The sequence below is a fragment of the Alexandromys fortis genome, unplaced genomic scaffold (assembly GCF_014885135.2).
Source record: "Alexandromys fortis isolate MF-2015 unplaced genomic scaffold, M_Fortis_MF-2015_v1.1 scaffold_67, whole genome shotgun sequence".
Taxonomy (NCBI): domain Eukaryota; kingdom Metazoa; phylum Chordata; class Mammalia; order Rodentia; family Cricetidae; genus Alexandromys; species Alexandromys fortis.
The window spans coordinates 3,318,230-3,338,024 of NW_026067945.1; the positions used below are offsets into that span (position 1 = coordinate 3,318,230).

A 19,795-nucleotide genomic window follows, 5' to 3' on the forward strand; every position below is an offset into this window, starting at 1 on the left:
AAAAAAACCAAAAAAAAAAAAAAAAAAAAAAAAAAAATGATCTCACATCACAAAGTAGCAATATTTTATAAAAAACTAATGAAAGTATAGATAAGACATTTTTAAGTTTAAAAACCTAGCTAGGTATTCGACCTTACATTTGTGCCAATATGTCAAGTGCTAAAAACATGCATAGCCATTCGTTTACTGATAAACTAAAGATACAATTTAGAGTGCATCTCTTCTATTTCAGGTATTTTTCATAGACTGATTTGTCCAGAAATACATCCACACATATAAAACTAGTACGGCACACTTTCCAGATAGTTAAGGAAAGTTCAAAACACAGAAAGGTTCAATTACAAAGAAACAGCAGGCTAACCTAAGTCATAAATTCAAGCAAAAGATTCAAATCAGGTAAAATGATAACCACAAAAGGCCATATAAAATAAATTCATTTAAAATGGGGACCATATTTTATAATGAGCAGTGGGAATAAAACTCTGGTTAGAACTTTCTCTTCCCCAATTGAAATAGTTTCTTTGTCTTACATAGAATAGGCTATAAGGAAGACTTTGCGCTTTCCCTTGGAACACAAAAAGTGAATTAAATGTTGCTGCAGCAGCAAGGTTTTTCCCACCAAACGTATGATATCCCAACACAAGATCACTCTGATTTTGACAAGGTTTTGGTTAATACACAAGGCTTCATTAAACTCCCCAAATATATCTTAAGACTTTTAATCTTCAGCTCATTCTCTTTTTAATTCCTACAAGTCAGAGTCAGGCTTTATTGGTCTTCTCCGGTTTCCTTTTTATCTAGGCTGCTTTGTCATTAAGCAGAAGCACAGGCCATGAGAGGTGTGCTTGCTGACTGAAGTAAGGCTAACTGTCTCAAGGGTATATGAGGATATTTCACTTGCCTGCACATCCCTTCTGTAGCCTAACTGCAGGGACTTAGGCAACAAGCACACTCCATCCCCTGTGCATCTCCGTCGCCTGCATGTGCAACCCTTGATCTGAGTAGCATGGGTGAATAGAACACATGTTGGTCAGGACCACATCTACAAATGGAAGTAATGCAATGCAATACTCTACCAAGGTTGTGAGCGAGTTCCTTTTCATGTAGAGCCTCTCCAGATGTTGCAGCCCTTCATCTTTCAGTAACTCCAGTGGGAAGTGGTGCAGATTCCTGTAATTTAAGAACAAATTCTTGTGCTTTTCAAGCCTGGCCACAGAGATCGTCTTACAAAGTTCGGATGCCATGACTGAACATCTCTGATCAGGCACGCCGCAGCACTACATCTTGTCAAAATTGGTCCATTTCTATAAAGAGGACAAAAAAAAATATCATTGTTAGGTTTCTTACAAGCACTGCATATAAACCTGTTGGCCTACAGAGCCAGAACATACCAACACTAAAGACAATTACACTTTCTACCTTCTTTTGTGACAACTAAAATTTCTGCTCGTATTTGGGACATTAAAATCATAATAGAGTACTCTGATTAAGCAATATTTAGGTCTTTTACTAGAAAAAGACCTAACTGGCTGGGCAGTGGTGACTCACATCTATAATCTCAGCACTCGAGGCAGAAGCAGGTGATCTCTGTGATTTCAAGCCCAGTCTAGTCTATAAGGTGAGTTCCAGGACAATGAAAATGCTACATAGAGAAACTCTGTTTCAAAGATCCCAGAGGGAGGGAGAGAGGGATGGGAGGGAGGGAGTGAGGGATGGGAGGGAGGGAGAGAGGGATGGATGGGAGGGAGAGAGGGATGGGAAGGAGGGACGGATGGAAGGGAGAGAGGAAATTTTCTTTTGGACTTGAGGTAAGGATCTTTATGAGAACAGAAACCAGTTTCTGGTTTTATTTTTGTAAGACAGGGTCTCATGTATCTTAGGCTGGTATAGAACTTGGCTATATAGCCAAAGATCTTAAAATTCTGATCTTCCTGTCTCTGCCTCCAGTTGTAGGGCACGCCTCTTTGTTTCTGTAGTAGTGAGATCAAACCCAGGGCTCTATTCACACTGAGAATGCACTCTATACCAACTGCTTTGCATCCACAGACCCCAGAAGCGAGTTGTACAGCATATAATCAAAGAAAAGGCTTAAAAAACTCTCAAATGCAGCAGGCCCCATTTTCATTTTGAGCTGTCTCATTTTGCATTTTGTGTTTTATTTATCTCAAACATTAAAATAACTATTATTTGTACTTATTTCACTAACAGCTTAATTCCTTTATTTTCCACTATGTAAATATTGTCAAATACTTCACATTTCTACCTTTCTTAGCTTTTTATCCTTCTCTTTAGAGCTTTGAAGATTATCAGAAATAGCAAAGAGTGAGATCCAAAGTCACTAGTCCAAACCACTGCACTAGGAACAGGAACCCAACTATAAACTGTTCTGGGCCTCAGGTGATTTGTATAGATGTAGCAGTTATACGTTGGTTGAAAATTTATTGTAAAGTCTCTTCCAGTCGCAAAACTGAGAAAAAAAAATGAAGCTACATTTGCCCCCGCCTCCCTTGTTTCTTTCATGACAGGGTTTCTTTGTGCAGCCCTGGCTGTCTGGAATCGTGTGCTTCGCTGTGAAGAACTCACGCTTTGAAACCCACTGGTGTCAGAGTCTTGCTTTTATGCCCTTATGAGCCCTTCCACCTTTGACAAGTTCGGGAAGCCTTGTGTTTCGTTTCCTCCCATGTTAATAAGCTTATTCATTCTTATTCCTAAGGCAAAGTTTTATTCACTTTAAGAAAGTAATTCTCACTGAGCATTTGTATGAAGGTTTTTAACGAGCGGAGTTTTGTAACTTTGGGGTTACTTTCTATCATTTTCAAACTCTTTTTTTTTTTTTTTTTTTCCGAGACAGGGTTTCTCCGTAGCTTTTTGGTTCCTGTCCTAGAACTAGCTCTCGTAGACCAGGCTGGCCTCGAACTCACAGAGATCCGCCTGCCTCTGCCCCCCCCCCCCCAGTGCTGGGATTAAAGGCGTGTGCCACCACCGCCCGGCCATTTTCAAACTCTTATTTCTTAGCTCAGAAGACAACAGTTGCCGTTTTCTATGAAGTGTTCAGTAACAGTTCCAGGTCAATCTACGAATTTAATGCTTTCCCATATTTATTCCATCTACTTCCTCACGCTATTGCCAGGCACCTGCTCTTCGGACATCTTATATGTGTTTACACAAAGTGACGGGAACTACAGGACCGACAGCATCCACGCTTCTGTGTAGAACACAAAGCTTCCTGGGTAATTACCCACTGAGTCGGCTGGGAGTGGTTTGGCTGTCTCACGGCATGTCCATGTCAGTCACACCTTCCCAGACGGCTGTTACAGTTCACCCCCAGTCGCCTCTCCAGGAAAACACGCTTCTCTGCACACAGCAGCTCAGGCGGAAGTCACGAAGGGTCCTGTCCTCTCCATCACAGCTCCTTCAATCCATCACAAAGCTAGTGTTTCTCTTTCCAAAATACATCTCAATTCTAGCCACGTCGCTCCATCTGCCAAAGCCACGAGCCACTGCCGTCTCCTGCCCTGGCCGGCTGTTTTCCTGGTCTCCGCGTATCCACTTTCATCGCTTCCAACATACCAACTACAGCAATGAGCCTCAGAAAATGTACACATAATTGCATCTCTCCCTCTTGGGCATGCCTTACTAAATAAACACTTTATCAACTTTGTGCCCTTATGAGCCCTTCCATTTTTGACAAGATGAGAAAAGTAAAATCTTATGAAGCTTTCAGAGCACTTGACCATTGGGCCCAACCTGCCTGTCCAGCCTCCTCTGACACATTCACCAACTTCCTGGGCTTTCTTACTCCTGGGAGCTGTCAAACTTCTCCAAGTGCTTGCTGTTCCCCTCTTAGCCAGGAAACTGCCTCTTTCGCTTTGCGGGTTTCAACAGAAAACTCACTTCCTTGTCCCAACTAATTATTTCCTTGGCTTTCTTCCAGAGCAAGCCAGTTATTAAGTTTTTTACAATTTGTAATATATATTACACACACAAACACACACACACACATCAGTTGACTGACACTTTAGACAAGTCTGTAAAATCCTGAGGGCAGAGGTTTTCTTCATATCTGCATATCTGAGTAATATTACAATAACTAAATACTTTTAGCTTTCAAACAGCTAATAACTAGATAAAATCAGAATACCGTTCCAAGGTTGACTTTTCATCTACCCATTGACCTCACTCATAGACTCTTTAAACTTGCTAGCTGCCATAAGGATCTTTATCCTCACAGCCAAGCAGTACAGCAGACATGAACTAATCCACGTTACAGATGAGGTACTGTGTCACAAACACAACAGAGGTGGTCCTAACACCAAAGTCTGGGTACCACCTTACCTATTAACACAGCCTTTTACAAAGGGAAAATGTAGGCAATGTGCCATCATTATGAGATACACAAAGATTACACAAATGGAAGGCTTTCCTTCTGCAAAGTAGAACTATCTCCAAAATCTCCATTCACTACAACCAAATGGCTTTCTGATGCTCCAACTGCAACTGGCTGCCTGGAAAGCACCATTAGGCTCGGCTGAATGCATCTCGCTACAGAGGCAGATGGGGAATAAGGTGCATACAGATGAAATGTATGCTTCCAGCAACAATGTTCTTGTTTTTCCCAATATGCACTCATTGGCAATCCAGCCTTTCAGAGCCTCCTGTTTTCTTGTCCCTCTCAACTTCATCTCCTGTCCACAATTGACGTAAATACTGTAGTTAGTATTAACTCTATACAGCGACTTCTTCAGTTTTCTGAAAGTCCAACGTCAATGTCTTTTCAGCAGAAGCAAATAGAACAATTTTCCAACTTAAGAAACCCCCCATCTTAAGCACAAGTATTTTAAAGAATACTCCCTAACTGACTTTGCAGTACTTGAGTTGATAGAATACAACACGATCTGACTTCTTGACGCTGGAGATTAGGGTCTTACAAACAGTATATTAAAATCATTTGTAAAAGGCTGCTTTCTCCCTGAGAAAAGGTACCAGACGTCTTGGTTTTGCCTCAGTTAGTTCAATCAGAATTAGTCCTAAGAATCCAGCAGCAGGGAGCCCAGGGGTAGGGATTCAGGGTACCCGGGTACCAGGGGCTGCGGACAGAACAGCCGTGGAGACCCAAGGCCGGACAGCTCGTGGTCCTTCTGGCAGAGGCCCGGGCGCTTCTGTGGCGACGGAAATGGAGCGTCCCCGCCAGGAGCCGGGCCAGTGCCCTCGACCTGTGAGCCTGGAGACAGGACACTCACCTCTGCGCCCGCTGACCAGCGCTGGGTGCCCGGGCTGCGCTGGAAGGCAGTCCGGGAATAGAGGGAGGGCGGGGCTACGAGGGCGGGGCCTGGGGAGGGGCGTGCCTAACGGAGTGGGGTCGGGGAAGAAGTGCCCGGGAGATCAAAACATCGCGAGAGTTCGCCTCCGCTCTCGCTGCCTCACTACAGGTGGAATGAGACGCTTATTCTCAGAGCCAGGCGTCTATTGGCCGAGAGCGCGACTTCCTGCAGGGTCCGGGCCAAGGCTCTGTTCTGGCTTCCGGCTCCAGTTTGCACGGCAGGAAAGCGGCATTTCAGTTTAGCATTTTAGCCTCAGGAGTCGCCTGTAACTGACCTGTCTTTTCGTTCACACATTCATTCCGCTCCCAGCCTCTCATTGACAGACGTCAACAATAAAACTCGGAGCGATTCTGTACCAGGCATCGTCCTAAGGGCTGTGCAGTCTCGCGTTTGCTTTGACAGCAATCCCGGCTACTGTTACTCTACCATTCTGACATTTAAACAGAAGCCGTCGGGCTTACATAAGGCAAGTAAATCGAGTCAACAAGAAGAACTTGAGCACTGTATTTAAGGGCTCGAGACTCTCACTGAGAGGTGCCAACTACAGTCTCTAACTCGCGGTCCTAGGCGTGGTGCTCTATGCTTGAGTTCCAATGCTCTGGAGGTGGAGTCAGGTCGGGGTTTAGAGGCCAATCTCAGCTACGTGGGACACTGTCTCGTAGATAAAAATAAAACAAAACACACACATAGGCTCCAGTGTGAGAAATAACTATGGACAATCAAAACTTAGTGAACTAATATGGCAGTCCCTAACATGGCTAAAGTAGGCAGCCCGAAAAAACCTCTTCAGGATGAAAACCCTGCAGTCCGTTACTTCGAGGTTGAGGCAGGAGGATCACAACTTGAAGGTCAACTTAGTGGGCAATGGGAACCTATCTCAAATATTTTAAAAAGAAGGAGGCAGGTATGTAGTTCCGTAGAGGCACTAAATTCAGTCCCTAGTACCAGGGAAGAAGTTTTTTTTTTTTTAAGTTGTTTTGTCTGTTTTTCTTTTAAGACAGGGTTTTCTCTATGTAACTGCCCTGACTGTCCTGAAGCTCACATTGTAGACCAGGCTGGCCCCAAACTCGCAGAGATCCATCTGCCCCTGCCTCGCAAATGCTAGGACTAAAGATGTGTGTGCACCACCTCCCAGCGTGTAAAACTTGTTTAAAAATGTCGTGCACATTGATGCAACAACTTTCTCTTTTGGTTTTTTGTTTTGTTTGAATTGATTTGGTTTGGTTTGGTATTTTGAGTCAGGGTCTTTTTTTTGTTTTTGTTTTTGGGGACAGAATTTCATTGTGTAGTCTTGGCTGTCCTGAAACTTGCTCTGTAGACCAGGCTGACCTCATACTCACAGAGATCAGCCTGAGTCTTCCTCCCAAGTGCTGGGATTAAAGGCCTGCACTAGGACCACCAAATCATCTTCAACTTTCAAATGCACTACTTTCATGATAGCTTAACTACTCTTAGAAGTGAATAACTCAGAAAACAGTTAAATTAAAAATAGTAACAGTTCCAAAATAAAATATAAATTATTTATTATTTAATTCAATCTTAAGGAGTTATTGAAGTATATGGCATAATATATATCCTATGTTTATTAAAACTTTTGAGAGGAGTTTAATACTTTAATATTCCCCCGAACACCCAGATTTAAAGGAAAACTATAGTTAGTGTAAAATTAAAAATCATTGGTGCATTAAGGATCAACTCCACTAATAAGACTTGCAGTTCTCTCTGACCTCAGCAGAGAAGTTGCTTTTTGCAGTGGGTGGTAGTTAACATAACTCACAACTGATCAAATAAGTATCTATGGAGTGCTAGCCACAAATAGGACACCCCCACGTCCAAGTCTCCCTATCTCCCAGGCTGGGGGACCATTGCAGAAGAGGGAGCCGAAAGATACAAGGCAGAGGTCAGGGAGGACCACAGCAGGTCCTCTGCATTCATTTAAGTGGATGGTAACTGTGGTTGTCTGCGCAGGATCAAGCCAGTCAACATTTTAGCATGGAAGAGGAAGGGGTTCACCAGCCCTCCACCCCAGCTCACAGTTGGTGGCTTCTGGGGGAGGAGAGTTGGTTTCCTTTTAAGATGTTACTTTTGGTAGGTAGACCTTGCCCCCGTGACTGGCCCCCCCATCCGGAGTATACGGGGGTATAAGGGCAGGGCATTGATTTAAAAAGAAGAGGGGGAGAGAAAACAAGGAAGTAGATCTGGGACAATGAGAGCAGTGGAGAGTGAATTTAATCGAAATGCATTATTATGTGAAGTTCTCAAAAATAAAAATATTCTAGTTGTCTTTCTCTGGGGTCTAGCTTCGTAAGTGTAATAGCCTAGTAATCCTCAAGCCTCATCAAGGAAACTGCCCTTTGCATCTTTTGGAGACCATTATAGAAAACCACAAGCAATCCCATTGTAGAGCCAAGACACAACCAATACTTGTATTACACAACTCCTAAGGCTTAGCGATCACTGTGGAAGAAGGCAGAAAGATTGTAATAGCCAGAGGAACAGAGTTTGCTGAAACTGTGTCTCCTAGAAATGTTTGAAACTACATCTGTACATAAAGTCTCACCGACGTAGCTGCCTAAACATGACCTGAATGAGGACTGCACCAATAGTCAGGCTAACATCAACTACAGAAAGCTCAAGAGGCCTCAACGCTATGCAAAAAACTACAGGCAACTAAAGAAAGCTGAGATTGGGAGAAAGTAATCCCCAGAAGAGCACACCAATTTGCCCAATTTGCTTATCTAATACCAAATGGTCAGCCCTTAAACAAACACACACATACACACACACATGCTATGTGTGCACGTAAAAATAAAATAATAAAAGACCATTAATTTTAAAGAGAGAGAGGGAGGGATACCTAGGAGGCTTGGTCAGGAGGAAAGAAAGTGGGAGATGATTTAATTATAATCTCTCTCTCTCTTTCTCTCTCTCTCTCTCTCTCTCTCTCTCTCTCTCTCTCTCTCGTGTGTGTGTAACATATTGTCACAAAAAGATTAATAGTAGAAAAACATTTTGAATTAATGTAAGCCTCTAAATTTTGATTTTCATTTTTAAGAGAATTAAATTTAGCATATTAGCGTTCGAAAGTTGCCTGTGAAGAATGAATCATGCTAAAATAGTTTTTACTTCTTCCCCAAATTGACGTTAAAATTCCTGTATTGATAGTATAATCACTGTTAGAAGTCACTAAGTTTGTGGAGTATCGATTTACATATTTTTATTGGACTTAAAACAGGAGAAACTAATTGGATGTTTTAACAACCTGTGGCAATTTTTAACTTCAACAAGTCAGTGATACCACTTTAAGAAAATTCCAAGGAAAAGACTGCCCCCATCTAAAATTCCCACCTCTGGCTCCCAAGGATTGGATTACAAAGTTTGACAAAATTCTTTTCTCCACTCCCTATTGGTGAAGGCTCTATCATTCATTCTTTGGCCTGGAATTTTGTAAAATATTGGGTTTCTTTATGGACAAAGGCTGTTCTCAGTTTGGATGAAACCATTCTATTCAGACTTGTTGATGGTTATCCGGCTGTAAAATCGTCAAAATGTTACAGAGGGGGCCAGACAGGCAAAGCAGATGGTCAAAAGAACTGTGAAAGGAAACGGAGTTTCACCCCCTCCGACTGTGTAATCTGACAAAGGATTTTACGACAAAGCTGGAGGCAGAGAGTTTAGAAACTTTCCAGGTTGTTCTTAATTTGTTGTTTTGCTAGTTTTAAGGGCACGTCGAGAGAAAACACGGACGCCATCTGAGGGCGGGAAGGGGGAGTTTTCAGAGTTCTTTTCTCTTTAGAATGAAGTTGGAAACGCGATCCCCAGGTTATCAGTGGAGTTTTGCAAGGTAAGCAAGATTAATTGTAGATTATTTTTGCTTCAAGAAAATGTGCTTTGCTGCTATTGCTGCTTTAATGTGGATTTAGACATTTTATATTACAATTTTTAATCAAATGGATATTGTATCTGTGCAGTATGATAACAGACATAATACACAAGCCATCTATTTAGAGAAGAAAAATCACTGTTGACTTTGAACTCAAACTGAACAAATATTTGTAAAGTGGGAAGTTGAAGGATGGATTTGCCTGTGACCAAGCCAAACATAATTTTGGCATATGCAACATCAGCATCAGCGAGCAGATGAATTCTCCCAAGAAAAGATATTTAATTAATATTAAGATATAAGGCTTGGGAATACATTAGAATAACTGCTTCTTACATTGTTGCTCTTAGTTCGCCTAGAAGGACATAAAACAGTAAAACTCCAGAAGATCACACCAAGGTCTGGGCAAATGGGGCTCAGAGATTTTCAGTGAAAGCATCCACATGTTTTCAATGTGCTGGTAACCATGGCAGATGCTAGAAGCATCAGGAGCTTCAGGAAGAACTTAGCGCTGGTACCTGTTAGCAGATTTTCAACAGGGACAGAAGGGAAGTAGCATCCCACAGGAGTGCTGCAGCCTGAGCAGAGCTGGCTCTCACTGCAGCAAGAGGTTCATTGAGAACCTTGGTTAAAATGATAATAATGCTTTATTTTGAAAAAGAACAGGAAGTTACATGAAGAACCAGCCACTAGAAGGAAGGAGTTCGGTTGTGGATTTTCAGTAAGAAGATTGGCATCGCAGTTTAAGGTTGCACCAGGGCAGAGGCCAGAGCTCTGTAATAAATTGACATACAAATTTGCTGCCACATCTCTTGAGACATTGTGCTTAAGTGTCTTTATTTACCCTTGTTGGTTTACCTAAATCCTGATACATTTCCTTGTGGCCGTTGAAAAAGCGCTGAGCGTTTTAATTTGGCACTCTGAATGTGTGTCACCAGGTGTGGTGGTTGTGATATAAGGAAAACACTAGGGTGATTTCTGTTCCCACCGGATTCGTTCTTCCTTTGAACGTGTTTTTCATGATTATACTGAACTGCTCTAAAGGAATTTCTACCCCTAACCAAATGCCACGAAAAGCCACTACAGGAAGTGTCACTTGAGCTGTGTCTGGGACAAAACTCAGTTCTCCACAGGGGGCTGCTGTGATACCCCATGAACCTCTGCTCAGCTTTGTGAAAGCAGAGAGAGTGAAGGATATCTCCTGCAAAGAGCAAAGTGCTTCGGGGACATATCTACACCCTTGCACCAAAACTGACTCAAAGAACCTGAAGCTCACATATCCTAAGATGCCCATCGGTAGCTCCTTTTTTTTTATTAGAAAAAAAAAAGTCTGAAACTGGGGTTCCCTTACATCTCCATAGAGGTAAATAATCTGCTTTGATCATTTTTGTCATTTTTCATTTTATTTCCTCCTCTATCCCCTTTTCTCCTTCCATGTATCTAAGTTTCCCGTTTCTTTCTGTGCCCCTTTCCCTCCTAGTTCTACACGGAGAGAAAACTTGTCAGGTTTGACTTTGAAAGACTCGCTTATTTCTCTTAACATGCTCGTTGGCTCCATCCATTTTCCTGCAGATGACATAAATTCATTCTTTATAACCGAATAAAGCTGTTGTATACCTTTTCCTCGTTGGGTGGTTCTTCGATGGGCACCTATGCTGCTTCCATGACTTAGCCCTAGTGTGGGTGTCTCTATAGCAAGCTGACCTATCCACACTACAAAGGGGAGAGGAGGAATCTCTAACTTTAGAAACAGACTTTGAGCTGGGTGGTGGTGGCGCACTCCTTTAATCCCAACACTCCGGAGGTAGAAAGCAGGCCGACCTCTGTGAGTTCGAGGCTAGTCTGGTCTACAAGAGCAAGTCCCAATAGACTCTGAGACAATGTCCCCTTATCAAGTAACCATCTCCAATACTTACCAAACGTTATCCATGTAAATCCTTTAAATAGTCCAGCCCTTGGGATGTTAGAGAAACAAAGAAATGTGGCAAAATAAAAACACCACTTTAACACAGGTGCCAGTGTCATAATCCACCCATACATACACTCACTCATACATCCGGTCTTTCTCTGTGCCTTTATTGCTCCATCCTTTAAACCAAGTCCGTGTGCATTGAAGGAGTTCATTTGTTACTGTATCCATGGCCACCTCAGTCCTGGCTTCCTCCAGCTGTTATCAGCTTTTCCCCTGAGGATTTTGGCATTCCTTACATACAGAGTCAAGAAAAATAATGGAAGGATACTTATGCAATGAATTTGACTTGTAAACTAAATACAATTTTAAGGGCTAGAAACGTTTTTTCAGTGGTAGAATGCTTGCCTCGTATGCATGAGGCCCTAGATTAAGTTCCTTTGTAGGGGTTTAATTACTATGACAGTGTTTCTACTATTTGGATCTTGTATTAAAATGTATAGATAATATTTTTAGTGAATGCACATTTATGGTACTAAGAACAAAGAAGTTGTCCAGTTTCACAAGGAATGTGATGATGGCCCTATCCCAGAGAAGGGGATTGATGTAAAAGACATGAAATTTCATCTACAATGTGATCCATGAACTTTAAGGCCCGATGGATCACTCACACACACACACACACACACACACACACACACACACACTGTATATACACAAATGTATATACATATATATGATATTTACATATATCCATTCCAAGATCTGTGCTAATCAAGATTCTCCATGATATGGTGATGCCACTTTCTGTTTATCCATTGGGAGTTCACAGAGATTTGGAATACTTTCAGTGTTTAGCTATTACGACTACCCCTTCTAGGAAGATGTGTATAAGTTTTTGTATGGATATGTTCTTCAACTGAACCGTATTTGCCAACAAGGAGATGCATGAGTCACAAAGGAACACTGTGTCTAACCCTCGAAGGAGGTAACCGCACCCCTTCACCTTCTCACCAGGAGCATGTGAGAGTACCTGCTTCTCCACATCCTCGCCACTGCTCCTTATGTCCATGTTTATTGGTGTTGTTGGCAAAATTTGGTGAATATGAATCGGTAGCTCCTTGTGCTTTTGATAATGACTGATGATGTTAGTCATATGTGCTTCTTAGCTATCCTTCTATTTTCCTTGTTAAAAATGCTTATCAAATATTTGGCCTCATTTTTAATTGTGTTGTCACATTGTGGTCGAATTATAAATATTTTTTCTTATTCCCTCATCCTTTAGGTTGTCTTTAGCATTTACCTTTAAAGCAATAAGATTTTACTGTTGGTAAAGTCCAGTTAATCCCTCTCCCCTTCTCTCAGTTGTACCTTAGCTTGTGTCCAGGGGATCCAAGCTCATGACGGTTTACTCCAGTGTTTGGTCAGAGTTTTGTAGTTTTAGCTCCCAGATTTAGGTCTCTGCTGTGCTTGGAGTTAACCTTTATGTATGATGTGAAATCCACCTTCCTTCTCTGCGTATGCCTCTCCAGTTCTGACATCCTTTACTGAGAAGACTGTTCTTTCTGGCTTTGCAGTATCTTGGCACCTTTCGGGGGTGGCGGAATGCACAAGTCCCTGGGCTTAAGACGGGCAGTGGTGGCGCACGCCTTTAATCCCAGCACTCGGGAGGCAGAGGCAGGCGGATCTCTGTGAGTTCGAGACCAGCCTGGTCTACAAGAGCTAGTTCCAGGACAGGCTCCAAAACTACAGAGAAACCCTGTCTTGGAACANAAAAAAAAGAAAGAAAAAAGAAAAACAAGTCCCTGGGCTTGATGGCTGACACTGGAGAAAATAACTGAACTGTGTTTGACAAACTAAAATCTTACAAGTTGTACAAGGTGTTTTTTTTTTATATAACTTTTTGTCCTTTATTTTCGAGATTGTATTTTAATCACAGTATTTCTCCCTTGTCTTTTCTCCCTCAGAAGCCTCCTGTACATCCTTTTCTGTTCTTCATATGCGTTATCTTTTTGCATCATTGTTATTGCATGTGTATATGTAAATGTTGTGTATGTATGTATACACGTAGATATTCCTAAATATAACTTGTTGAGTCCATATGATGTCTATTTATGTATATTTCAGGGTTGACTGTTTGCCCTGGATGACAAATTGATAATGCCCTTCCTCTCCTGCTCCTAGCTTTCCTCAGTTGCCTATAGCTCTCTGTGCAGGACTGAGGCCTCGTGGGCTTGTCGCCATCCAGTCTGGCATGTTTGTCAGTGTCTTCCTCAAAAGCTGTTTTGCTATACCTGCAGCTTCTATGGTGATCACCACAATCAAGATGACTCACATGATCCTCTGACACAATTACATTGTTTACCTGATGGGGACATAATATCTACTCCCCCAGCAAATGTCGAGAATCTAGGACATTTTTTTCTGTGGTCACCATTCTGGGCACGACAGTTTGGGAATGCAGTACTGCACTTTGCTTCTACAGCAGTTTTTGATTACTGTAGGTTTGTTAGGGCCTCTTGTTTTGTTTTTCGGTTGGCTCACTTGCCTGGTTGGGACAGGGTTTTTTTACTGTGTGGTCCAGGCTGATGTAAACTCATGGTCCTCCTGACTTACCTTCCCAAGTTTTGCTATTACAGATTCGTGCTACCATACCTGGCTGACTTTTGTTTTGTTTTGTTTTTGAGATAAGGTTTCTCTGTGCAGCCCTGGCTAACTCACAGAACGCACTCTGTAGACCAGGCTGGCCTTGAACTCACAGAGATTCGCCCGCCTCTGCCTCCCAAGTGCTGGGATTAAAGGTGTACACCAACACCACCCAGCTCCTGGCTGACTTTTTAAAACTTTTATATTAATAGCTACTTTTAAAATTCCAAGTACTTATTACCTAGCTTTCTCCATTTCTAAGGATTGTTTAATCTAGTTTGAGTTTCTTGCATTTCCATATGAATTTAAGTACAAATTTGTCAACTTATGCAAAGAAAAAGAGACCATTAATATTTTGATAGGTGTTGTTTCAAATCTCCAGATCAGTGTGAAGACACGGAAGCCTCTCGTTACGAAAGGGGGATGTTTCTCCAGATAGCTAAACTTTCTTTAATTTACTTAATTTTCAGTGCATGTCATCTATTAGTTACTTTCACAGAGCAAGAACTGAATGCCTGACAGAAGCAACTTAAAAGATGAAAGAGGTCAGCCCATTGGGTGCACGGTTTCATCCCATTGCAGCAGAGGAAGCAGGAGCATGAAAGGCCTCTCATTTGGCAGCAGGCAGGAAGCAGAGAAACCAGGCTGGAATCCAGGGCGGTTATAGCCTTAAAGCTCCACTCCTCGGTGGCCTACTTCCACCACCCACACCACACCCACCTTCTCAAAGCTCCACAGTCTTCAAAATAGTTCCATAGCTTGGGGACCTAGCATTCAAATATGAACCCTTGGTTCAACCCAATTTCATTACATTTATTCATAAGGTGGTTTTTATTTGTTTGTTTTTTGTTTTGCTATTGTTAATAGCCACATTTCCTTAGTTTCATTTTCAGGTTATATATCGTTAGCATATATAAATGTAATCTTTGAAGTCAGGCCTTCTGGGGCATCCCTAGGTCCTAGCACTCAGGAACCTGAGGCATGGCTCAGGTCCCAGTGAGAGACAACGTCTCAAGACACAACAATGAAAACCAGTGTGAGTAACTCTGAGGCTGACCTCTGGCCTCCGGGAGTGCCCAGAGCTGCACATACCACATAAGATAGAGGGGGAGGAGAAAAAAGGAAACAAACATGCCAATGGCATGGTGGTGCATACCAGTAATCCAGCATTTGGGAGGCAGATATGAGGATCAATACAAGTTCAACCCCGGCCTGCTTGGCAGAGTTTTGTTCCAGGCCAGCCCGGGCTGTGTGGTGACATGCTGTCTTAACAAACAAATGTATAAGTAATAAAAAGTCAGAATAGAAATAATGGGAGAGCCAGGTGGTGGTGGTGCACACCTTTAATCCCAGCACTCAGGAGGCAGAGGCAGGTGAATCTCTCCGAGTTCGAGGCCATCCTGGGCTACAGAGCGAGTTCCAGAACAGGCTCCAAAGCTGCACAGAAAAACCCTGCCTCAAAAAAAAAAAATATATATATATATAGTTTATTTCTGTTGTATATCTGTTGTATATATGAACTTACTAAATGTATTTAGCAGTGCTAGTAGGAGTTTTCTTATTCCTTGTCCCTGGATTCCTTAGGCTTCTTTCTGCATACAGGATCATGCCATAATAAGTTGTTTCTTCCTTTCCAGTCTGCTTGCCTTTAATTGTCTTGCCTAGTTACTCTGATCAGAATTCAATCTTGAACACAGGTGCTAAGAAAACATCCTTTCTGTTTTCTGTCATAAGAGGAGAGCATTCAGTCGCCATGTTAACTTGTCAGGCACGCTGGCAGATGCCCATATTCTCAGGACATGGGAAATGCAGGCACGAGGATTGTTGAGGCCAGACTGGACTACGTAACAAGACTCTGGACCTGGGGATGAGGGGCCATACAGACGAGAGCCTGGCTTTCCAAGTAAGGCCTGAGTTTGGATCCCCAGCTCACGTGTAAAAGGCCTACTGTGGTGGCTCCCTGGGTATTCCCAGAGCTGGGGAAGGGGAGACAGATGGATCCTTCAATCACTGGCCAACTGGTCTAACCAGTCAAGTCTGAAGTCCTGGAGAGATCATGTCTCAAAAAATAAGGTGGAAAGTGATTCAGGAAGACACAGAGCATCAATCTCTACCCTCCATACACACACAGACACACACACACACATTCACACAAACACATACTTACACATGTACCACACACATACATATTCACACCCATTTTTAAAAAAATAAAATAAGAATAGAAAAAACTATTTTCACCTATCACAATGAAGAAGTGGTTTTCTTTTTTTGTTTTAAAAAATATTTATTTATTTATTTATTTATTTATTTATTTATTTATTTATTTATTTATTTATTATGTATACAGCATTCTCAGTATTCTGTCTGCATGTACACCTGCAGGCCAGAAGAGGGCACCAGATCTCATTACAGATAGTTGTGAGCCACCATGTGGTTGCTAGGAATTGAACTCAGGACCTTTGGAAGGGTAGACAGTGCTCTTAACCACTGAGCCATCTCTCCAGCCCCAAGAAGTGGTTTTCTTCCCTGTGAATATAGTACATAGCACATTTATTTTATTTTATTTTTTTGTTTGTTTATTCGTTTTTCAAAGACAGAGTTTCTCTGTGTATCCTTGGCTAGCCTAGAACTCACTTTGTAAACCAGGCTGGTTTTGAACTCAGAGACATGCACATGCCTCTGCCTCATGATTTCTGCGAATTAAGGCGTGTGCCACCATCGCCTGGCATCCATTCTCTTAATAAACCTTTTGGGCCACCAAATAGTCCTTTATCTATGTTACTACATCTGAGGTTCAATATACGCTTACAGAAAGATACTGATTTGCTGTATATTATGTTTCTGTCCTACTTCATATAGAGATTTTCAAAATCTTCTTCTTCTTCTTTTTCTTTTTCTTCTTCTTCTTCTTCTTCTTTTCTCCTCCTCCTCCTCCTTCTTTTTTTATGGATTCACTTACCACTGGAGCTACCTGGGCCCGAACTTAAGTTTATATTAATAGCTTAAATTATTACTATAGTTCCTGGAGTCATTGTGGGTTTAATCATATTTTCTGTTTCACTTTTTACTTAGCCTCAGTGTTTTGTGTTTTCTGTGGTGTTTCCCAATGCCCTGTGTTTATCTGGGTCAGGATTAGCTCATATACTCTGACACCATCATGATGGTTATTTCCTAAGAGCCATTGCCCTGAGGGTGCCTGCCCTCTTCCCTTAGGCCCCTACACTTTCCCACAAGCCAGTGCCAAAAGGTTATCAGCCGGAACATCAGGGACCTTCAGAATCCTATTCTTGCATAATTGCCACCTATGCAGATAAGTAGATCCCCTGATCTTCCAGTTATTAAATATTTTAAGCATCACTCTTGGAACTGGCCGATTGAGTCCACTACTGCAGTCCTCTTCTGATCACTGTGATCCGGGGCCTATCCTGTGTTTCGGCACTCTACTAGGCAGGTCTGGAAGGAGGAACAGCATCCATTGATTAGGTAAGCCTGGCTGGCAGTTGTGAGGCAGACTGAGAAAAGCCCGTGAAGTTGAGCCCAAGGCTGGCAGGGAGAAGGTGTATGGGGCCTGGGCTGACTTCTAATGAAAGCTTAAGCCCCAGGCATGGCTGTTACAAAGAAAGGAAAAGCGGCTGCTGATAAGCGTGTACCTCAAAGTAAGTGAACTGAAGAGGAGCCCTTTAGGCTAACGGTGTTCCTACATGGCCCAAGACAACGCTGAAAATGTGTGGTTAAAGCGAGGCCGCTGATTCCAGTCCTTTCACAAGTCAGACAGCATGAGTCCTGTCATCCAGAAGCACACACACACTTTGGCAGTTAAACATCTCTGCTCTTCCAAAGGTCCTGAGTTCAATTCCCAGCAACCACATGGTGGCTCACAACCATCTGTAATGAGGTCTGGTGCCCTCTTCTGGCCTGCAGACATACAGACAGAATATTGTATAAATAAATAAATAAATAAATAAATAAATAAATAAATAAATAAATAAATAAATAAATAAATAAATAAATAAATAAATATTTTTAAAAAAGTGTCTTCAGAGATTGTGGGAGTGGCCAACCAATGATTGGTCCAGCCTGAGACCCTTGCCACGAGAGTGAGCCCCCCTCTGACACTGCCTGGAACACTAGGACACAGAGCCTGGATCACCCAGTGATCTAGGATAGAACCAAACACATCTGGAGAAAAAAAAAGTCAATGTAATGATGCCCTGCTATACTCATAGACTGGTACCCACCCAATTGTCGTCAGAGAGGTTCACTCAATAACTAACTAATGGAAACCAAACATTAGGCTGAGCTCTGGGAATCCTGCTAAAGAGAGGGAAGGATTGTAGAAGCCAGGTTGTCAAGGGCATCACAAGAAAACCCACAGAATCAACCTGGGCTCTCATAGGGGGTCACAGAGACTGAACCAACAACTAGGGAGCCTACATGGGATCAACCTAGGCCCTCTGCATTTATCTGACAATTGTGTAGCTTGGTCTTCTTGTGGGACATCTAATAGTGGGAACAGGGCTGTCTCTGACTCTTTTGCTAGCTTTTGGGACCCTATTCCTCATACTGGGTCACCTTGTCCAGCCCTAATAAAAGTCAAGGTGCTTAATCTTACTACAACTTGACATGCCATACTTTATCTATATGCATGTAAGCCTGCCCTTTTCTGACTAGAAATGGAGGAGTGGATGGGGAAGAGAAGGGAAAAATCAGTGTCTTATTGCCGGGGTCCTCTCTTTTAAACCTTTTTAATTTTGTAACATTTTTATCTGGTTTTTCATTTCATTTTCGTTTTTGGTCTGTCTGTGGGGTTTGTTGTTTTTTGGTCTGTTCTGTTTTGTTGTTGTTATTAGGCAAAAAAAAATATATAAATTACTCCATTTTCTCCAGATTTAAAGACTACCAACAGTCGTTTACTTTCTGCCTCGAGGTCAGTTGGAGTTCAGCGATTCATTTGTACTCATTTCAGTATAACTTCATTATGAATCGTTTGGGCTCACGTAACTTCTGTTGGGATGTCTCTATTTTACTTAGCAGAAATAAGACTGAAACTTTAAAAAGAACGCTGCACCAGCCACCATGCCCTTTTGAGATAAAATGTTTTTAATTTTAAGGAAGTCATAGGCATAGTGTTGGTATTTTCCTAGAGGTTGACCCAGAGTTCTAGAGAAAACAATGTGATTTTTTTTTTTAAAAAAAAAGTGGCTCCGAAAATGGCCACCTGACACCTTTCTTTTTTATTTGGCAACTAGAGGACAATGTGTATGAGAATATGCAAGAATCACAGGAGGTCCCCATGTCCAACCACCTTGACGAAGTCATTGCTGCTGTCAGCGACACTGCGAAGAAGAGGGTCCCGAACAAGCTGCTCCAGACCGCGCTGTTCCAGCCCCCGCGAGAGAAGCTCCACCTGTGCGAAGAGAAAGCAAAGTCCCACTTGAGCAACCATGAGGTAAGGAGCCTTGAGGTCACTCACCTGCTCTCTGAGAGCTGAGCCCTCATCACAAGCATGAGAAGCAGGGTGATGGGACTACATTTCTAACGTCAGGCGTGAGATCCAAGAGAATCCTCGAGAGAGAGCCTACCTTCTAGTATGAGTGTAGGGTGCAATGACGGGTCTTCATTGTCAACATAACTGGATTCAGAATCATTAGGAGTCTTGGGGGGCGGGGGCACATACCTGTGAGTGTGCCTGTGAAGGCAGGTCCAGAAAGGAATAACTGAAGGTTAAAGGTCACGCTGACTGTGTGGCTAAGGCACATCCCCATGGGCTGAGGCTCTAGTGAAATGAAGGAGGAGAAAGGAAGAACCATGCTTAGGGCCAGCGTGTCCCTTTGCTTCCTGACTGCTGTGACATAGCCACCCTTGCTACCACACCCTTCTGGTCACGATGGACTGAGCCCTCAGAAGCCCTGAGCTGAAGCAGGTACTTGCTTCTGTTGGGTATTTTGATCACAGTGACAGAGAGTTAAATAATATGTTGAATTTTAGCACATGCCAGACCCTACCTACAGTGGATTATAGTACAGACTGTAT

At 42.4% G+C, this 19,795-nt stretch overlaps 2 protein-coding genes across 12 annotated transcripts in view; one reads left to right on the forward strand and one right to left on the reverse strand.

Moving 5' to 3' along the window:
* The window catches only part of Lrrc28 (leucine rich repeat containing 28), a 95,299-nt gene extending 89,945 nt beyond the window's left edge, over positions 1–5,354 (reverse strand). For 3 of the 5 annotated variants that reach the window (XM_050149158.1, XM_050149159.1, XM_050149155.1), the window contains exons 1-2: positions 5,074–5,209; positions 1,077–1,304 (exon numbers count right to left, since the gene is read on the reverse strand). In XM_050149158.1, the coding sequence (XP_050005115.1) occupies positions 1,077–1,244 (168 nt within the window). In that variant the 5' untranslated portion in view covers positions 1,245–1,304; positions 5,074–5,209. Of the gene's footprint in view, positions 1–1,076; positions 1,305–5,073; positions 5,210–5,240 lie in introns of those variants that run through there. The other 2 variants (XM_050149156.1, XM_050149157.1) reach the window with 2 other exon arrangements.
* Positions 5,355–8,754: 3,400 nt separating this feature from the next.
* The window catches only part of Ttc23 (tetratricopeptide repeat domain 23), a 64,857-nt gene continuing 53,816 nt past the window's right edge, over positions 8,755–19,795 (forward strand). For 3 of the 7 annotated variants that reach the window (XR_007593007.1, XM_050149163.1, XM_050149169.1), the window contains exons 1-2: positions 17,282–17,418; positions 19,012–19,211. Coding sequence is in view for 6 of the 7 variants with exons in the window: in XM_050149163.1 (XP_050005120.1) it covers positions 17,367–17,418; positions 19,012–19,211 (252 nt within the window). In the remaining variant the exon portion in view is untranslated. Of the gene's footprint in view, positions 9,166–17,107; positions 17,246–17,280; positions 17,419–19,011; positions 19,212–19,795 lie in introns of those variants that run through there. The other 4 variants (XM_050149165.1, XM_050149166.1, XM_050149168.1 and 1 more) reach the window with 4 other exon arrangements.